Source organism: Nicotiana tomentosiformis, chromosome 1, assembly GCF_000390325.3.
Source record: "Nicotiana tomentosiformis chromosome 1, ASM39032v3, whole genome shotgun sequence".
Classification (NCBI taxonomy): Eukaryota; Viridiplantae; Streptophyta; class Magnoliopsida; order Solanales; family Solanaceae; genus Nicotiana; species Nicotiana tomentosiformis.
Window position 1 is genome coordinate 20089957 of NC_090812.1, and position 21052 is coordinate 20111008.

The 21052-nt window shown below is 33.7% G+C and overlaps 3 protein-coding genes across 5 annotated transcripts; 1 reads left to right on the forward strand and 2 right to left on the reverse strand.

The window, feature by feature from the left end:
• The first annotated feature begins 4525 nt into the window (after positions 1-4525).
• LOC104085216 (KH domain-containing protein At1g09660/At1g09670) lies at positions 4526-10795 on the forward strand. The gene is made up of 8 exons (XM_009589206.4): positions 4526-4680; positions 4774-4903; positions 5847-5932; positions 8310-8452; positions 9411-9545; positions 9636-9752; positions 10036-10179; positions 10281-10795. The coding sequence occupies exons 2-8, from the start codon at positions 4797-4799 to the stop codon at positions 10437-10439; spliced, it is 891 nt and encodes a 296-aa protein (XP_009587501.1). The 5' UTR covers positions 4526-4680; positions 4774-4796; the 3' UTR covers positions 10440-10795.
• A 706-nt stretch (positions 10796-11501) lies between these two features.
• On the reverse strand, positions 11502-16639 carry LOC104085215 (uncharacterized). 3 transcript variants are annotated; one of them, XM_070178954.1, is made up of 3 exons: positions 16429-16639; positions 14437-14707; positions 11502-11974 (listed from the first exon to the last, which is right to left on the reverse strand). In XM_070178954.1, exons 1-2 carry the CDS (start codon positions 16493-16495, stop codon positions 14466-14468), a joined length of 309 nt encoding a protein of 102 aa, XP_070035055.1. In that variant the 5' UTR covers positions 16496-16639; the 3' UTR covers positions 11502-11974; positions 14437-14465. The 3 variants fall into 3 exon arrangements, with proteins under 3 accessions (XP_070035055.1, XP_009587500.1, XP_009587499.1); XM_009589205.4 differs by having other exon boundaries at positions 11502-11799; positions 14432-14707; XM_009589204.4 differs by having other exon boundaries at positions 11502-11963; positions 14432-14707; positions 16429-16636.
• An 878-nt stretch (positions 16640-17517) lies between these two features.
• Positions 17518-20564, reverse strand: LOC104085214 (12-oxophytodienoate reductase-like protein). The gene is made up of 2 exons (XM_033653170.2): positions 20402-20564; positions 17518-18284 (listed from the first exon to the last, which is right to left on the reverse strand). Exons 1-2 carry the CDS (start codon positions 20562-20564, stop codon positions 17740-17742), a joined length of 708 nt encoding a protein of 235 aa, XP_033509061.1. The 3' UTR covers positions 17518-17739.
• Positions 20565-21052: the final 488 nt, after the last annotated feature.

Sequence of the window (21052 nt, forward strand, 5' to 3'; positions counted from 1 at the left end):
CTACTACTATATTCGGTTTTATTTGGTTTTTCGATTATTTTTTTATTAAAATAAAAACCAAACCAAATTTGATCGGTTTTAAAATTCAAAATCAAAACCAAACCAAACCGAAAAAATATCGATTTTTTAGTCGGTTTAGTTCGTTTTTCGATTTGGTTCGATTTTTCGAGTTTTATGAACACCCGTACTTCTAATGTTTGTTTGATATTTTTTTTAAAAAAATATAAATAATTTTACATTTTTTTAAACTAAATATGTTTGAGCTGTTTTTGTTAAGAAAAAATGAAGATATTGAGAATTGAGTATCTAGAGATCTTCAATAAAGAGTTTAATTGGTCTGAGTTTTCCAAATAATACTTGTCTAGATTATTTTTTTACAAAATAAAAAATTTATCCAAAGAGTATTTAGTAAGTATTAAGTGTCATCTAGTGATCCGGTTTATAGCCTGTTTGGCCAAGTTGGAGAAATCAACTTATTTTGATAAGTATTTTTTTCAAAAGTGCTTTTGAAAAAAAAATACTTTTGGAGAGAAGCAGTTTGTGTTTGGCTAATCACTCTTAAAAGCACTTTTGAGCAATAATTTGTGTTTGACCAAGCTTTTCAGAAAGTGATTTTAAGTATCAAATTACGAATAAGGACATGAATAGATTTACTTAATAGTTAATATTATAAGTAAATAAATAATCTTAAAAATTTGTTATTACATGCAATAATTAAATCTTTTTATTTTATTTAAGTAAAATATGAAAATAAAATTTAAAAGTACTTAATTATTTTAATATAAGTTAAATATATTAAAAATCATTCAACAAATATCAAAACATTCACCCCTAAAGTCACTATATATTAGAAAGCTATCATAAAAATAATAAGAAATATTTATATATTAATATCCTAAGTATTAGGTTTAACGGTTATTTTGGCATATATTATATTTTGTTAAGGGTATTTTTGGTAAGAAGAAAAGTCAAAACTGCTTCTGCTTTTGGGAAGAAATTACTTTTTCTGCTTCTTCCCAAAACTATTTTTTTTTTCCCAAAAAAGTTTGGCCAAACAACTCAAGTTAAGAAAAAAAAACGTTTTTGACCTTTTAAGAAGTTTGGCCAAACATGCTTTTAGTCTAAACCAACATGTATTATCATTTTATGTAAAATGATACAAGGTGCGGACATGCCAACAACAAAAATATATATCCCAAAATTACAAAGAGCAAATTTAAGTTTGTCTTAGAGAAACATACAAATTTATGAAAAACAAGGAAGTTGCAATGCATTGCAACTATAAATAAAGTAAGCATTAGCCCCGTCGATTTGGGCAAATATGAACACAACTTACTCAAAGAATATATAATTACCCAGTTGGATTGTCTCTCACTTTAATAGATGTACCCTTTTACTTTGGGGGTCCTATAACCTCCCTTAACAACTTTGAGTTGGTATTACTGTCCCTTTTCCAGCATACATGACATAAAAGAGTGTATGTCACTTGCTTAAAGACTAAAGAGAGTGAGGGGATCAAAAAATAAAATTTAATTTTTACAAGATATTTTATTAAATGTATTTTATTTTTATTTTTCTTTCTTTTTTGTTTTACTTTTCTTCGTCATTTTCTCTTCTTTCTTCACTTCTTCCTTCTTCTTTATTAACAGGTTTCTCATCTACCACTCCACTTCACCGCCTCCATCTCCACCAATCTCACCATAGTTTTTCTTCAATTAAAAAAAAGTTATACTCCACATATTTAATCACACCCATTGTTAAGATCGGGAATCCGGGTAATGCGAAATTTAGCCAAACAACGGTATAATGATAATAACAAAGACAATGGAAGGTGATAATAACGGCAATTAAAGAATATAAAAAAGACACAAATTTAACGTGGTTCGGTCAAGGTGACCTACGTCCACAAGCGGAGATGAGCAATTTCACTATAATAACAAGAGTACAAAAGAGAGTACAAAATTAGAGTAAATACTCTAATTAATCCCAAATACTCCAAGACAATAACCTCACAAGATCACTCCAAAGAAAGGGTTCACACAAGTGTTTTCCAACACTCACTCTCTTATAAAATACTCTATAATAAAATAAAAGAGGAAAAAGAAAGACAAGAGTGAAAAACTCTTGAATTGGTGTGTTTACAAATGAGGAGAAACTCTTCTATTTATAGCAAGAAATTCTTGGCCTAATAATGGATATTATGTCATGTCAAATGTCATGATACACAAATTTATTATAATAGATATTATGTCATGGCAAATATCATGAACCATAAATTTGTTATAATGGATATTATGTCACGACAAATGTGATAGAAAATTTGGCCATATTACGCCCTATCACCATTTTGACTGTCATAATCTCCGCCACATCGTTTAAAAAAAAGCTTAGGAAGCTTCAACTAGAAATAAAATACGACCTAATAGAAATCTCACGATTTTGTTTTCAAAGAAATCAGTTGTCAAGGAAGGACAACGTCGTCGGAGCTCTGATTCGAAATCTTTGTGGGTCTTCTTCGATTACATATTTTAGGAGATGGAACAAATATTGATGAAATCGAAAGCTTTTATTATATTGATTGGAATTTCCTTTTCTCTGATTAAACGAGTTAGCAGTGAAACTAGCCTTCCCTGTCTCCTTCATAATTTGATTTCATATTGTTAATTGATGAATCTGGAAATGTGCTATTTCCTTTCCATCATGATATGAATTTGTTGAATAAGTTCAAATATTTCCTTTATTCTTCTAATTGAACTCTATATTTTTTGTTTGTTTCTAGGGTAGCCAATGGTATTTGTTGTTGGTTGACGACGACAAAAGAGAGAGTGAGGGAGATGTTAATGGGGTTACTGCCAAGGTTTTACAGAGAAGGTGTTAAAAAGTATTGTGGGGGTGGTACAACATTGTAATATTTGGATATATAAATTTGTATGCAAAAAATATAGATTTCAATATGAAAATGGTTGCCTACAACTTATGTGAATGTCAATTTCAATAATAAAATAAAATAAAAATTTTAAAAATTAATTTGGCCTGGACAGCTAGGTCCACCAAAATCCCCTATCGGGTAAGGGGTTGGGGGCACAACCATTTTCCTAAATTGACCCGCCCCCGACCTAACCCGTAATGACAGTTCGGCTCGGCTCGATAACTGTGAGGGTTCATTCTCAAGGGGGCAGATTGACCCATATTAGGTCGGATGACACCCTTATCTGAAATTATAAAGGACGTTAACAATATTCATATATGCATTTTAGTATATGAACTTTCGTTTTTACCTAGGAGTAATTTGACATTTCCATTATGCATTTTTCTCTAAACATTATTTAACTTAAAAATAAAAGAAATCTATCATAAATTTGTTAGCTATACATACTATATTTTGAGAAAACTGGTACGAGTTAATTGATGTTGGGTAGAAATTAATATTAAACGAAAAGTGCATTCCATTGATTTGTTAACCATTATTGCAAATACGTGGTATTGTGAATGTCTATTAATACTATAAGATAAGATATGGATAGATGCATTACCGACGCTTTCTCATAGTTGTTCAAAGCCTTTCTTACAAGAGACCACATTTCAATTAAAAGAAATACTTCACACGCATAATAATATTAAATAGGTCTGTCACGAAAAAAAACTAAATAGACCAATCACTCTTATGAAATATTCGTATAAATTTTACTTTAAATTTTATAACACGTTTAATTTGATCACGTTTACGTAACTATAACTTTTAGACATGCAATCATTTTTTTTTTTCACAAAAGAGGAAAATGATTATATAGTTTATGAATTTGAAACACAAAAATGTCGACTTGTCCATATAGAGCACGCATGCAAGCACAAGCAAATCAAAAGCAAATTGAAACAACTGGAAGATATATTTAGCATTTATTCCAAATGCAAAGGAATATTATTGTAAGTGATACTACGAAAAAGAAGAAAATGACATAAAAGAAAAACAAGAAAAAAAGATAAAGGAATGCTAAAATAGGGAAAGGGGCAATAAAGACAGCATGATCCTAGATATTATTATCATTTACATGTCGGTATTTTTTCCCCCCGGCTAGAATAGAACCTTAGGCACTCTATAAATACATAAATTAGTAATATGATAGTGACAAAATTAAAGTAAAAAAGGACATAATACCAAACTTGTACATCAAGAGGTTGTATTTATTTCAATATTTATACAAAATTGTTATTAGAATTTAGAAGTAAGAAAAAACTTACCATTGCTTGGCATGTCCATTAATTTTAATTTATTTCTATTTAGGTATCGATACTAAAAAATCAAAATAATTATTTTTAGTTTTACGTGTTATGGTTTAACATTCACTACTATGGTCATAGTTCCACATTCATTATTTTCAATATATCATTTAATTAGCTATAAACATTTACCATTAATTTTTTTTTATATTTAAATATAAAAAGAAAATATATGTGATGGTTCTAAAAAAGATCTCTACTCTATTTGCACACACCCTTTTTCTAATGGTAGTGTAGCAGCCATTATTATTAGTATTTATAGGAGTTTTCTCACTAAGCAGTCTCTTTCTTCCCCCCTCCCCACACCAACAACTCAAGGGTCCAATAAAAGGGGGGAAGCAGACTTCAGCTTCTCTTCCCCACCTTCATCTTTTGCCTTAGCCATCAACACAGCTGTTCCCAGTAAGAACATTATTTTGTGTTATACGTTTGTATTGAAAAGTTTGTTGACTAAAAGAGATTTATATATATATATATATATATATATATATATAGGGGAAAAGTTGGGTTTTTATCAGATGATGAATATGGAGAATAGAATACACCCTGGGAGTTACTTCCAGTACTCTCCTACTGGAATCCATGCTCCGCTTCAGAGGTCTTCTTCTCTTACAGATCGTGAAAGGTCAAATCTTGACTCTGATTCAGTTACTATTTTCTTGTTTGATTCAGTTTCATCTTTTGCTGCTTCTCTTGTATGTTGGGGTCTGGATCTGTGTTTGTGGTTTTTTGTGCATTCTTGTGATTCCTATTTCTGGATTTGACTCAATATTTCTTGGGGTTTTGGATGTCTTCTTGTGTTCATAAGTGATTATTTGCCTTTATAGGCATCTTGAATATACAAAACCTTGATTATATCATCTCTATAATATTAGCTTCTTGTTGTTCTTACATGTGGTGCCACTTTAGGATCCCTTACTGTTGTATAAAGTCTCTCCAAGATGCAGAGGCAGATCCAAGATTTTAAGCCAATAGGTGCAGAATGCCACTGAACGTACAACTATTTGTAATAATTGGTTCAAGCTCCCTAAATATAAATATATGATTGTAAAAACTTTTCAACTACATGTATTTATAATTTACTTCGAGACAAAGTAGTGGATGTGCCTGCACGGCTGCACCTACTACCTTCAATGTGCAACAGGCATTGATTAGATGGTCAGAACCTATTACAACAAGGCCACTTCTGTGCCTCTTGCCTTTTACTCTAGGCAATAGCTGAGGCTTCTCAATTGAATAGGACGTACCCGGATTGTGGTATTCTTAGCTACTCTTTGTTTGATTAAAGTTTATTCAAATTTTTCTGTGTGAAGCTGATTTTTCTCAGTAACCTCATGTACTAGGTTAAGTGATGTTTGTAATAAGACAGTTGTATGTTTAAGCACTTGTTAAGTCCACCTCTGCAACCCGATTAATATCTACATTGGGATCTCAATTTTCAATTGGTCAATTATTTATAAATAGTAGTTAGAAAAGCAAAAGCGTATCCTATTTCTATTACTTTCTGTGACAGTTGTAGATGCATCTTTCCCTACTAACATCTGATTTGGCTGCTTGCGAAATGGCAGATATTTGGCCGATTTATTGGGAGAGAGGCAAAAATTGGGTCCGTTCATGCAGATACTGCCTGTATGCAGTAGGCTTCTAAACCAAGGTAGTAAAATGTAACCACAGGAACTTTTTACAATAGTATGGGTGTCTTTGTGTTGGAGTGGAAGTTTCTTTGTTCTGATGAAAGTATTATTAACTGTTTGGTCCGGACAAAGCGTTGAATTGTTTATTGATGATAGCCTGAATTGTTCATGTACAATTTAGTCCTGGTAAGTAAAAGGCCACATAGTTCGAACACCACTAAAGTGCGGGCTTGACCTGTGTGAAACTGCAAAGTGCTTCGGGCTAGTGCGAGGTTAGGGGTGAGTAGGCGATTGGATGATTGGGCGCATTGTACGCAACCTTCTCTTAGCATTTCTGCAAAACGAGGCAGTTTCCACCCTTTAACCTGTACCTACAAGTTACCAAAGGAGCAACTCTGCTGTTGCACCAAGGCTTGCTCTCATAGTTCAGAACACCCTTGAAAAAATTGATGTGTTGTGATACAAGATCCCGAGTCACTACAGGGTCTTAGGTGTTCATAGTTTTTTCCTCCACCTTCACACCAACTCCGCATGTAAAAGAAATATATATAACCCAAAAGGAAAGTAAAAGTAAAGGTCATCTTTACATTTTCTTCAGTGTCACCGAGATATAAGTTTAACGTCCAGTAAGTGTTGGACTCCTACGCATCATATTTGATGTCCCTTGTCAACACATGCTTAAGACTCACACATGTTGCAAGTGAAGTATGTTAAGATTTTATAATTTGATGGCATAGATTACACTCTTTGTGCTTTCTGACCTCCCAAATGTAAAAAACGTGAAAAATGAAGTATTTTGGAGTCTGATAATTTGATGACGAAGATGGCAACATTTGGTGTTTCTGGAATGGGGTCTTTGTCAATGACCAATAATTATACATCAATATTTGGTGAAGAAAGTTTCCGTAATGCGCCAAAATGGCGGAATTTGATGGTAATATCATTGATAGTCAAGGTACGGCACAATTAATTTCAAACTTTCTTTGTTGATTTGTTTCCTCTAAAAGGACATTCCATAAATCAGTGAATGTTATTTTATTAGGAAATCTTACTCTTTGGGTCGGACTTTCTAATTCAACCACTCTGATGGAATTGAATTTTCTCTTGGCTTGTTAATATCACCAAATGTAAGACTGTTGACCCATGTATTTGTTCGGTGGTGCCTATAGACGAGTTTTCACTTTGACTGAAGATCAATTCATGGTAGCTTTCCTTTTGCTGTATGTCTGTAATCTTATCCCGTTGCATATGATGCCTTATTGGATATCCAATTATTCTGACTCTACCATAGTCAGTAATCGGTCAGCTAAAGGCAATTTAAGTATCATATGCATTTTTATAATAGAATAAGGTGATGAAGCGGTAGTTTGAGGTTTGCAAGCCTATGATTGGACTGTGGAATCATAAGAAGTTAGGGATGATTTATTTATCCCCCCCAGAAAAGTGCTAAGGACTGATTTGTATTAATTGTTGGTTGAAAAGATGCAGAAAACTTGGGGGACTTTCACTAGTAACCTAATATGACAGAACAAAAACTCATGATTTCTTGGTGCTACAAGTAATGCTCTACAAAGAGAAATGAAGATTGAGTAGGAATACTCATCTAAGTTAAAGCTTTATTAATCATTATGCACCAAATTAGCTAGAAAAGCTTCACGAGAAAAGTAAATAAATTCAGATTTACAAACTTTATTGAGTTCAAAGAATTCATCAAGTTTTTGTCACTTTTCTTATTTCCTATTTATACAAGGTTTTAATACGGGAAAATAGGGCAACTTCTATTGCTTGACTTCTGAGACCAGGAGTATTCTAAAACAAGATGCAAACACTTTTAAGTAACAAACTAAAAAATCATTAAGTGGAATAGGAAAAGATTTATTTACCAAATGCTAAGTTATCAAACAGAAGTCTCTGAGTAGCTGTTCCGGATACAAGTCTACAAATCAGAATTTGGTTGAAAGCCTGACCGAGAAAAATGTCTGGTTTCCACTTTCTTTCACTCGTCTTCTGTATCATTATAGTCCTGGAATGATGGACTTTTTGTATCTATGCGAAATTTGATGTCGAGTTTGACCCTGTAGCTTAATATTGTGCTCTCTAGCTCGTGCATTTAACATCGGATGAGGCAAGGGCTTGTGACAGTAGTTCTTGGGAAAATGATTCATTTGGGTCATCTTATTGGCATGCTTATTTTACAAACTTCAAATGTGGGTAACATTACTATTTGTTTAAACCGGATGAAATTGAATATGGTTAACGTGAAGCCAAAAATGGTGTCTTATGGATGGCTTGGTGAATCCACCACTGACAGCCTTAGCTGAAATTTTGTGAAAGGTAAATTGACGGAAGCATCCTATTTAGTGACTGAATAAGGTCTTGGATTTCTTACTTCTGCAGAAATCATGCGAGCATCAGCATTGTTGTCAAATCAGTTTGTAGATCAGGAAAGGATGGGACAAGAGAGTCCACATAGGTCGTTCAGTCAACAGATGAATGGAGGTCAGATAAATGTAGGGGCATGGAGTGCAATGCAAACTGAGGTATGATGTTTCTTTCTTCATGGAGATTAGCTTAGGTATGTATGGCTTTTATGGGTCATACTTCGGTATGCAATCATGTAATGACTATTGTTCTTAATGTGGTCATACACTTCCATACTGGTTCCCTTCAATTAAAGAGTGTGAGCAAGAGTTGTTAGTATAACATTGTTGATTTCAGTAATATGATTTTTCTTGATTCTCAAACTATGCGTTTTTATAGAACTTAACTAGTTAGTTGCTCTATTTTTAGCATACCTTTAATTTTAGAAATCAATTGGAAGTGAATTACTTATGTGTTTCCTTGGACACCAGACTACCAGAGGCTTATAGCACACCATTCAAGCATTGTAATTGATGTTATCTGAGCAGTTCTAATACTGAATGTGGTAATTCAAGCACTGTAAATGTAGTTCACTTTCTTAAGCTCAGGAAATACTGAGCTCAATTGGTAGTTTCAACATCTATTTAGCTTGAGCCTCAGGACACTATGCCTGTCCGCAAATTTTAGAAAGAAATGGCACGTGCAGTAGGTGGGATTCTTATGCATCATTATCAATAATAGTGCCTTTGTTGACGATGGTGTTGCCTACTCAGATGTTATTACGGACTGTTTGCTGTTCACAGAAAATGTAATCTATTAATTGTCTTGTCGTCCTTGCATGTGGATAACTTTCATGAAGATATAACCTCCATTTCTCTTCCCACTTGTTGCTTCCTTGTCAAGCAAAAAACAGAACCTAGTTAGCCATAATTAGAAGGGAAAAAAAGCACTTCTTCTCTGGTAGATATTGTAGGAGTTGTTAGTCCTAGTCCCCAGTATAGATACTGTAAGTAGCTGACACCTCTTTGCTTGTGTAATATAAATGTTAATTCTATTTTCATAACTTAAAGGAGTTTGAAAAACTGCTTGAGGACATTGTTGGAGGATTTACCACTTGATATTATTTACTTACTACAGGAAAATAGACTCCTCCAGAAAATGGCTCCATTTCAACCTTCCCCTCTGGATTGGCATGTTGTGCCAGGAACTGCAACCACTCCTGTTGTGAAGAAAGTCATAAGACTTGATGTTCCTGTAGAGAAGTTCCCAAATGTATGTGAAACCTTATTTGAGTGGTGTTTAATGTTGCTCATTGTCTTCCTAAATTTTGAAAGAGATCTTGACCAAGTTAAAATCATGCAGTTTAATTTTGTTGGTCGAATTCTGGGACCACGTGGGAATTCCCTAAAGAGGGTTGAAGCCATTACAGAATGTAGAGTCTACATCAGAGGACAAGGCTCAGTGAAGGACTCTATCAAGGTATTGGTCCCTCTTACTCTTCTTACTCAATAATTGTTAAAAGACCAAGCTTGAATAACTTAAGATTTACTATGCCTTGCTTCGTCAAGGCGTAATATGCATCTCTAAGAGAAGTCTCTCCCTCTCCCTCTCTCTCTCACACACTTCCTTTGTCTTTGTCAGAGTAGTTGTTGTAATGTCCAGAATCTTTTTGTTGTCTAAATTACAAGTAGTTTTAAATTGCTCATGGTGTATTTGTTTTTGTCTTTTGCAATTTTGCATTGTTCTCTTCCCCCTCGTATAGGAAGAGAAATTGAAAGATAAACCTGGGTACGAGCACCTCAAAGAGCCACTACATCTCCTGGTGGAGGCTGAATTTCCGGAAGACATCATTGATGCCCGTATCGATCATGCAGTTTCAATCCTAGAGAACCTATTAAAGCCTGTGGTATGAGTTAAAACGCTATACCTGCTGCCATTTGCCGTCATTTGCTTTCAACTTTTATCTAGCCCTGTTGACCTTTTTCTCCCTCACTTTGCCTGTATCAGGATGAATCTATGGATGTCTATAAGAAACAACAACTAAGGGAATTGGCCATGCTCAATGGTACATTAAGGGAAGAAAGCCCAAGCATGAGTCCTCGAATGAGCCCTAGCATGTCTCCATTTAGTAATACAGGAATGAAACGAGCAAAGACGGGAAGATGACACCTATTCTTGGTCAGGGGACCCCTAATTGCTGGAATGCTGATTGACTGTCTAGTGATAGACACAGAATATAGCTTATCCGCCTGACTAGTACGATTTCCGAGTCTGCTTCTGGTACAGAATGCAGGCATCCCGCAGGCAGCTTCTTTAGATAGCTCTAATATGGCTTTTATCTGTAACCATCTTTCCTAGAGGTTTTGACCTTTAGTCTTAATCTAGGTTTAGTGGTCAATGTGTTCAAGCAATTACAATAATTTCATTCTTATTGAATACTCACGATGTTTCATGTATTATTTTAATGCAGACCAACTGCTTTAACTTCTGAATAAATATATTGAGAACAGAAGCTTGATATATGATATGCTGAATATCTCACTTTAAGTTTGTACCAATGCTTCAGTTACTTGCTGTTAAACTGTAACTTCACGCTGAAGTTAGTTCTAACTTTAACCTGAAGCCTTTTGTTTGTCCACTACGTGAAAATATAGTAGACAGCCTAAGAACTTTGATGGATTATTTGGTCAATGGGGACTCCTTGTCCTTTCACCAGTCCTATTTGTTGTTCCTTTATAAAACAATAGAAATATTTCGATTGAGCTTTGGGTCAGTTCTTGCTGCTGACTCATTATCAGGAACTTAAAAGAAAAGGAAGGACGCACCATGTGAATAAAAGTCGGATATTCTCCCCTTGTTATCGCAAAATAAAAGAGTAAGGAAAAAAGAAAGGCACTGTAACACATCAAACAGCTTCCTTAATCTATAAGTTCACACTTTTTAGACAATTATCAAGTTTCGTCATTTTCATCTTTTTCTTTTGAGAATGATGAATTGTACCTTCTTGAACAAATACAGGTGGAAGATTTGGCAGAGACTGAGAGGCAATGAATTAGGGAAAGCAAAGGCTACTGATAAGTAGTTCATTAGTACAGTAGTTCATTAGTACAGTAAGCAGTGCCACCATTAAAAAAGGAGGGGAGATCCCAAAATAGATATGAAGAAAGTTCTGTCCAGAACCAAGGGATAGTTATGTTTCGGACCAAACATTTAGAAACTTCATGGATGTTTAATGCTTAACTAGTAGCATGTCACAGGGATGGACTTCTTATTAAGGGAAGAGATATCATCTTCCACTCACACACAAGAGAAGGCCGAACATTACATCGGAGGGTACAAAAGTAAATGTGTACACTTAGATACAGTTTAGCTCATTTGAGCTTTTGTGAAAAAATATACCTCATGTTTCAAAGCCATCTAACAAGCTGCAAATACCTACTACACCATTACAGAGTGAATATGTGAAGGATGAATTACATTGCTGAGTCGGAAGGGAGTCCTTTGGCAATATCTGTCATCCATCGATCTGTCTCCAAAAAAAGAATGCATGAAAATTTTGGTTCTGCTAATACTGATACATATTTCTACAACTGTGAAATAAAAATTCTCTTGATTATGCCAAGGTTCTGGAATCATCCAACCCATTGTGATCAATGAACCAACAATCTGAATTTAAGATATTACTTGCATCTGCACGCAGGGTAAATAGTAATTCAAAGCAAAAGTCAGATGCAATAAAGAATTAGACTAGTCAATTACATAGTTGACAGCATTGCATAATATTACAGTTTGAGCAGATACCGGATATAAAAATATAACATGTCGGCATTTAAAAAGGAAAAAAAAGACACTTCCTAATCAGCATGACCAGTTCATGCACCAAGCAGACTGACACTCCTCAAAAAAGCCTAAATAATAACAGGATAACATAACTGCCAAGGTATAAAAGATCAAAAGAAATTGTGTAGAATATAATATATCACGTGCATCCAACATTTTTTTGAATGACGGTGGTGTCCATGCCAGCTTGCGCACACCTCAACTATTCCATCAAGTACCTGTTACCTCCCACCAGCACAAGTACTGAGTAACTATGCCCACCAAGGCTTAGACAGATGGAGAGAAATCACTTTTTTTTTTTACCTCCGCTTGAATTTGAACCTAAGACCTCATGGTCTTCTCCCACTTCATTGACCACTAGGCCACACCCTTGAGTGCCACATCCAACAATAGTCCTGGCCCTCCCGGGAAATCACCCATAGGTGTGAAGGTCAAATTAAAGAATTCTAAGGGTGTGTTTGGTATAACGGAAAATGTTTTCCAAGAAAATATTTTCTTGGAAAACAAGTAGTAATCTTATTCATTTTCCGGTATTTGGTACGCAAATTAAGGAAAATAACTTCTCAAAAGTATTCATAAATAATTTAGATACAATAAACATGAAGCCATAAACTTTCGAACCAACAAACCTTCCGAACCCACAAATTTCATAAACTTCCGAACCGCTAAACTTTCGAAACCGCGAAATTTCGAACCTGTAAACTTTATAATTTCTAAACACGTAAATTTCCAAACACATAAACCTCCAAACTCATAACTTTGGAACTTGTAAAATTTCGAACCTGTAAACCGAAAGATGAAAAAACTAAAACTGAAAATATAAAAAAAAAAAAAATTCCGGGGGGGGGGGGGGGGGGGGGGGGGGTTGGGTTTGCAGAAAAACAAAAAGACAGAAATTTGAAATTACAAAAAAAAAAACCTTTTTTTGTGCGGGGAGGAGGGGGTGGTCCAGAAAAAAAAGAAAAAACACAAATTTGAAAATTACAAAAAAAAAGTAAAAAAAAAATTTATGCGGGGTGGGGGGTGGTGAGGGTGGGTGATGCAGAAAAACGAAAAAACAGAAATTTAAAATTACAAAAAAAAAGTAAAAAAATAAATTCGGGGTGGGTGGGGGGTGGGTTGGTGAGGGTGGGGAATGAAAAGAAGAGTTTTGGAAAATGTTTTCTCTTCTCTTGATAAGGAAAATATATTTTCTCCAATTGGGAGTAAAATGAGTTTATAAGGAAAGTGTTTTCCAAAACATTTAAACCAACCAAAAATGAAAAAATTGGAATTCATACCAAACACACCCTAAGAATCAGGTTACATGCCATCACATTCACCATAGAAATGTAGATATTTTTTGCTGAAGTAGATGTAGGTATTTCACAGAATTGAATCTTGAACTCCATAGAGCATACAAGTACAACCTTAAAATTTGCAACCTGAACTATTAGAGCATATATGAGTCATTAAATTTACAGAGTACATATCCGCTCATGCTTATAAATTCTGATAAGTTCCATATTCCTATATCGTTTTCCAAAATACACAACCACAACACAGAGTTTCAGAAATCGTGTTAAAAGATTCAGCAAAGGAGAAGAACTAGAATTGCGTTGCAGCGTCATAATTGACACAAGAAGTTGTACAAACCATATATCATCTTGATACAATTTTGAGATAACGGGAACCATGTTACTGTTAAATCATAATAACAGGAAAGAGTAGACATGCTTGATTGCTTGCAACTTACTAACAAAAGGAAACAGAAGAAGACTGTACAAAAGATAAAAGGATTTGACAGAAAATGTCCATAGTTAATTGATATTTTCTTTGGAAAATACTAAAGCAAATAAACAGAACTTTATCAACGAATGACTTTAAGACTACCCATACACATCTATAAGGTAATAAACATTAGCAAGGTGCACAGTGAGTGATATTAGCTCCTTCCTTCCCATTTATAAACGAGCATATTGGCTGAAAGAGTTACTTTGCTCAGGTATGACAGTGATAGTGGTAGATAAAAGCTTTTTTTCATATCATGCTGATGTCGCTGTATAGGTTTAATCACAGGGACACCAGAACTACATAGTTTAAAGTTTAAACTATAATTGTTCCAAGTAGTTGATCAGTGCTAGTGTGTTGAACATTTTGAGACACCCAAAAAAGCGAATGTCTTCTTAAATGGTAAAAACAGTTTGTGCTAATAACGTTATGCTCACCCACCAATCAATAATTCCAAGATTCCACGTAAGAGCTAGGAGTAGAACGCATAGCAACATTTCCTTTTTCTTTGAGAGTTCCAAGGAAGAGAGTACAATAAAGAGTCTCACCTCAGTACATTGATTGTTAGCATCTGATACAGATTTAATCCCGAAGACCAAGCTCAAGCTCAAGCTCATCATCTTCTTCAAACAACTTTAGCAAACGAGCATACTGCTCTTCCCGCTTCTTCTTTTGCCAAAACTTGAAAAGGAAAAAAGATAGAAGCACTATCACCACAAGGACAAGGCATACAATGAGTATCGTTGACCCAGTGTTACTGCTGGATGCAGCATGAGTATCAGTTTTTGTTCCATTTTTGGGATTTGAAGAATCATCTGAAAAGCCTGAAAGTGAAAAGCGTACATATAAAGCAATCAAACTGACAAAATGAAACCAAACTCAAATACACAAATGCTAGTTCATGAAAATGTAGCCATAAACAGTTTTGATGAGGTCTGTTCCTGGTATCTTCGAAGTTCGAACAAGGACGGAAAAACATCAAATGATAGAAATGCTTATGGGAAGCGAGCTTTTCGAAGCACATTGACTCCATCTCTCCATGTCAAGATTTATTCAGTCATGCAAAACCAGATAGCTGGAAATAAACCCAAACCATTCTTATTCACAGATATTTGGCTAACCTTAAAGGTTGAGAGTACTTGTTGTGTACCTAAAATAGATAGATAAGTATGCCCCCTCTCTAACAGCTTAAAAGTTCAGATAAGATAGTCAAACAGTTCTACATAGTATCGGAACAGATATCACGAGTTCAAGTCTCATCGTCATTTATTATCAGAAAGCATTTTTGCGTGCTTGGCTCGACTTTAAAAAGAAAAAAAAAAGTCTGGCTTGTATTGGGGGGTGGGGTGGGGTGGGGGGGTTGCAAGCCTAGTATAAATAAATAAACATGTCCCTCTCTTACAACTTAAACTTTTAATGGAATGGTCATGCAATTCAATAATCCTAACACCCATCTGATAATTGCATGTAGTAAACTGGATCGAACTGATGTTAGAATATCTCTTGTAACAAACCTACTTATCAAAAAAAATCTCTTGTAACAAACCATAGTAGTTCATTTGAAAAAAGTAAGAAAATAAATCTGAAGCTGTAATTGAGTTTATGTGACATCAAAACAAGATCTTTTTCATTTCCTTGAAGTTGTCTCAAGACTCCAGTTTCAAAGTTTTCTCATCCCTAATTGAAGATGCCTGCTGAAACTAATGTTGATGCCACTCACAAATATCATATAGATAAATAATATGACGATGATAGCACCCAAGAGCGTGGCCTAGTAGTTGATGAAGTAGGTTAAAAACCGTGAGGTATTAAGTTCAAATTTCAGCCCAGGCAAAAAAAATACTACTAGGTGATTTCTTTACTTCTGTCCAAGCCTTGATGGACAGAATTACCCGTATTTGTACTGGTGAGAGGTAGTAGGTACCATGTGGAATTAGTCGAGGTACGCACAAGCAAAGGCGGATGTAGTGTACTAACTACGGGTTCAAATGAACCCATAACTTTTGACGCGGAATAAAAATTTGTATGTAAAAATTAAGTAAAATTGCAAAAATAATAGATATGAACCCATAACTTTAAAAATATAATGGGTTCAATGTTAAAAACATTAAAATTGAATCCATAGAGTTTAAATCCTGGATCCGCCTCTGCGCACAAGCTAGCTCGGACACCATGGTTATGAAAAAAATGACAATGATAATAATTAGCAAATGACAACCTTTTCACACACAACCCTTATCCCAAGAGGAAAGTTAAATCGAAAGTAAATTACGAAATTTGCATAGAAACGGACCATAACAGCCACATTTTTAGCTTCCTATACACTGCAATTTCGATTTTTTTAATGTTCTCTTTTATCACAATAAAAAAGCAAATCATTTCCGAATTGAATTGAGACCGAAATTACACGACGGATCTAAGAGAAACATTTGCCAATACAATTATGATATAACCCATAAAATCGACATAACTAAATAGAATTGAATTAAGGAAGAAAAAAAAGAACTGACTATTGGTAATGTAAGATCTGGGGCGGAATTCAAACCTGCGATGAATTGATGAGAAAAGGAAAGGAAGAAGAGAAGAAAGGGAAATGATGAGACCCCTCTCATCTCTCTCTTTGTGTCTGTCTGCTTTTTCCTTTTTCTCGCTCGCTATAAAACTCCTTTTCTTTCGCCCTCTCTGCTCTCCTTCTGTTTCCTTTGGTTCTGTTGTGAAGACAGATATTTTTGTTCCTTTCTTTTGTCAGGCACAGACAAGGTGTTTGGGTAATAGCTCTTTTCCCTTATTTACCAAGTGCTTATTAACCAAATTTTAGTTACCCCAAACTTTTACTACAACTTTTTCTATATATAAATTCTTATAGTTTGATGAAGCTTTTTAGTATTTATTTTTAATATTTTATGTAATCATCTAATATTCTTTCCACAGCAAAACTTCCAACTCTCTTTCTATTCTAACTTTGCAAATTCGTCCTTTTTCATTCAAAGATCTTTAAAATTTATAAAATATTTCTAGTACACTACTACTTATAATTAGTTTCAACAATTCTATTTAAACTCGTGAATTCTTATTTATAAAGTCAATTTTTGCACTTAAAATTACTTCTTATCAAGTAATACTTATCAATTACTTTTACTCCGTTAATCCTTAAGTCTATTTTAACGAAGATCATTTTGCTAATATTAAATACTATTTTGGTTCGCTTTATTGTCACATATATACTGTTTTACCTATTCAAACTTGGAGTCCGGAATCAAAATGATGCAAAAAACTGTTTTTATAATAAAAATGAGTACCAAAAACTAAACATGATCAACTTAATAGTTATAGGACCTTTACCCTACGTCTCAAATTAATGTCCGTTAGCGTTATACTAGCTTTTTGCGTCAATTTGGTTCTAGACTCTAAAAACTTGTACTACAATTTGCTTGTAATGTGATAGACTTCTACGATTTGTCGCTTTTAATTTTTCCTTTCTCCTCTACTTCCTCAATTCATACAAATCTTATGGCTGTCTAAATACCACTTACAGTTAAAGGATGAGATAATTCATGTTTGATTTAAAATATGCAGTATTAATCTTAAACCATAGCTAAAAGAGTTTTTGATTAAGATAATGTAATTAGTGCTAAACAAGAAAGGATTTATTGAACTCTTAAAAGTCAAACTTACAAATAAAACCTCAATTTCAAAACATCAGATCATACTGTGTTTTCATCAAAGTACACACAATTCTACATGATTCTTTCCACAATTAACCATGTGAACTTATTTATTATACAATACAATGCTTATAACAAGATAGACACAGCTCCAATCCGTGATATTCCTTTTTCCATAACCATGTGAATAATTAGGAAGCAATTACTTCAAGAGATGGGTAGTCAGTGTAACCAATAACTGGATCATGAGTATAGAATGTGCTCCTATTATACTTGTTAAGTGGAGCATTAACCTCAAAACGCTTAGGTAAATCTGGATTTGCCAAGAACATACGTCCAAATGAGATCAAATCTGCATAATTCTCCTCTATCGCGTTGTCCCCATCAGATTTATTATAACCACCCGAAGCGATAAGTGTCCCCTGAAAAGCCTTCCTAATGGGAAGAAGACTCTTAGCTGTTTCTCTTGGCTCAACCACATGAAGATAGAGAACACCAAGTTTTCTTAGTTCATTCGCCATGTAAATTGCTACCGCTTCTGGATATGAGTCCTTTTCTTTGCCATCATAATCTGAAAAAGGAGACAGTTTTATACCAACTCTATTTGCTCCGATTTCGTTAGCCACTGCTTCTACTATTTCCAGGGCAAGTCGACAACGGTCCTCAATACTTGCATCAATATTGAATTGGTCAATTAAGTAGCCACTTGCAGCGTTGATCTCAATTCCATCAAATTCTTTAACACAAGAGACTAGTTAAGTTAACAAATGCTTAAAAACTTAATGAAAAGTTACGTAAGTAGTTGAGTAAATGAAACTAAGCACTCAAATAAAGCAACATATATTTTCAATCTTCTGAAGAGGGTGGACTAAAAAGGGTCTTAGCTCTTCCGTGGCAGACCCAGAATTTTGTGCAAGCGGGTTCAATCTTAGAAGCACATAACTTTAGTCGTAAAATAGTAGTTGTCAAGTGAGTTCAAATAAAATATTTATAGAAAATTTATGCAGCTTAATCGTAGTTTATACATATACACAATATTATTTTTTGACGAAGCGGGTTCAACTGAACTCGCTTTCCACCATGTGCGTCCGCCACTGCTTCCAGATCTAACTAGTATTAGAACCCGCGCGATGCGCAGTCAATATTAAAGAATATTAATTATTTAAAATTATCATTTATATTTTTAGTGTATTATATTACGTCGTAAATAAAATTTTAACTAACATTTACTTCTCGGTACAATATTTCATTAACTAAACTATATGAAAATAAAGAAAACAAATTATATAGTCATCGTATAATATTTTGTTTCTTATTTTTCTTTATTATAATTTTTAGTATTTAATATTATTACATTATTAATATAATGATTTATTAGCACATCACTTGGCTTAATATCATTGTCCACTACTCATTTTAACATAATTTTTCTTACTTCTCAAAAAATTATTTTTAAAATATTATTTATTGTTCATATTATCTTTATTTTCATCTTTGTACATTTTTTATATTGTATTATTATAATTAATTTTCTTCATTTTGAATTTAAATTTTAAAAATAAATTAATTATTAACTAACCTAACTAACATTGTCCTAAATTGCCAAGTGGCCTATTGCGAGGCTGTTACTTGATTTAATATGGAGACTTTTTCCTCTTCTTTTAATTTTAATTTTGAATTTTAAATTCAAAAAGAAACTAATTATTATCTAACGTAACTAACATTGTCCCTGAACTGTCAAGTGGCCTATTGTAAGGCTGCTACTTTGCATAATGTGAATGTATTTTCCTCTCATTTTAATAATATATAGATATAGATATAGATATAAATTCGTCAATTTTTTAAACTTATCAATAATATCTTTGTGTATTATTTACTTAATTTATTTAATTTTCTAAATTATTTTAAAATTGAAATATCCTCATTTTATCTCTATTTTCATCTTTGTACATTTTTTATACTATATTATTATAATTAATTTTCTTCATTTTGAATTTTACATATAATCGAAATACTATTCTGTCATGTTAGCAACTTCCCTATTTATAATAGAATTGGTTTTTGAATAAATATTTTTTTAATATATAAAAATTATTATTTCTGTAAAAAAAAAGAAGTTAAGTATGTTTATATTCAAATTCAAAAAGAGTAACTAATTAACAACAAATTATATATAATTTTAATTTTTAAAATTTAAATTCAAAAAGAAACTAATTATTACCTAATCAAACTTACTTTGTCCTAAGTTGTTAAGTGCCCTTCTGAGGCTGCCACTTGGCTTGATGTGAGGACTTTTTTCTCTACTTTTAATAATATATAGATTATTATGTATTTAATTACCAGGTTAATTAACCTTCTAGCTAGCTAACTTCTCAATCTTCATTATCATGTTTTGATGAATTTCTTGTGGTTTATCAGTATCAAAATATATGTTACCAGTTTTAATCGCATTACGGGCTACGATCCTGAAATCATTGACAATTCCAGGGATTTCATCAGATTTCAAATTAGGATGGCGTATTGGTTTCTCGTAAACTTGATTATCTGCAGGTGCTGCATGTGAAAAAAGAAGAAAGAAACCGAAAAATAGAGAAATGCTTTAGAAAACAATATCATAAATCCTCGAGTACATTTATTCCTCCTTATCTACGGTGTATCTTGTAAATATATAGTTCTAGCTTCAAATTTCATATCACATCGCTTTAGATGTGCCATGGCAAAGGAGCCCTTGACCCGCAGGAGGATTTATTCAATCACATAGTTTGGGCTCCTAGAATATGGCGCCCTTGGGGCTTTCTATTTGATTGTATCGAAAGGCCCAATGAATTGGGATTTCCCTATTGTAAGTCTTACCTGTAAGTATGGGAATTCCGCCGATAAATAACGCACTAATAGTAGGGACATACAAGCGAGCTGAATGCCAAATTTGACAAAAGAAGACCCCTCCTTTCTCATGTACACCCTCCACTACTGGTTTCCATGCTTCCACTTGCTCCTCACTCCATATTCCAGGCATATTTGGGCACCTTTTAAAGTCATTCACATCCAATTATTAAGTATAGAAATACATAGGGCTGTCAAATTTGGCCCAAACCCAGATGACTCGCCCAACCCGTCTAAGGTTGGGTTGGTTATTGACCTACTCATTTATTGAAGTCAGTTTACCTTGACTCAACCCGTCTCAACCCATTTAAAGTTGGGCTGATTTTTAGCCCAAATTAATCTTTGAGTAACTTTGTTAAAATATCTTAGAAATATTATTTTTGTTTGATATGTTATATATGACCACAACAAAAGAAAAAAAAATCTTATTTAGTAATTATATAATTCATACTCCATGAAACAACACATATCAATTAAAGATTGGTAAGAGTTAGGTGGGTTGGGCTATGACACAAATTTTAACCATCTTGACCCAGCCCATTGTATTGGGTAAAATATGTTACGTTACATGGCCACCAAAGAAGGAGACACGTGAAATTAAAGCCGGGAGGACAGAAAATC

Coding starts and splice junctions, on each gene's coding strand:
- LOC104085216 (XM_009589206.4), top strand. CDS start 4,797: ATGATGAATATGGAGAATAGAATACACCCTGGGAGTTACTTCCAGTAC. Junction 5,933..8,309: donor CAGTAGGCTTCTAAACCAAG/GTAGTAAAATGT, acceptor TTACTTCTGCAG/AAATCATGCGAGCATCAGCA. Junction 9,753..10,035: donor CAGTGAAGGACTCTATCAAG/GTATTGGTCCCT, acceptor CCCCTCGTATAG/GAAGAGAAATTGAAAGATAA.
- LOC104085215 (XM_070178954.1), bottom strand. CDS start 16,495: ATGAGAGGGGTCTCATCATTTCCCTTTCTTCTCTTCTTCCTTTCCTTT. Junction 14,708..16,428: donor TTCTCATCAATTCATCGCAG/GTTTGAATTCCG, acceptor TTTCACTTTCAG/GCTTTTCAGATGATTCTTCA.
- LOC104085214 (XM_033653170.2), bottom strand. CDS start 20,564: ATGCCTGGAATATGGAGTGAGGAGCAAGTGGAAGCATGGAAACCAGTA. Junction 18,285..20,401: donor CGGAATTCCCATACTTACAG/GTAAGACTTACA, acceptor CTTGTGTTAAAG/AATTTGATGGAATTGAGATC.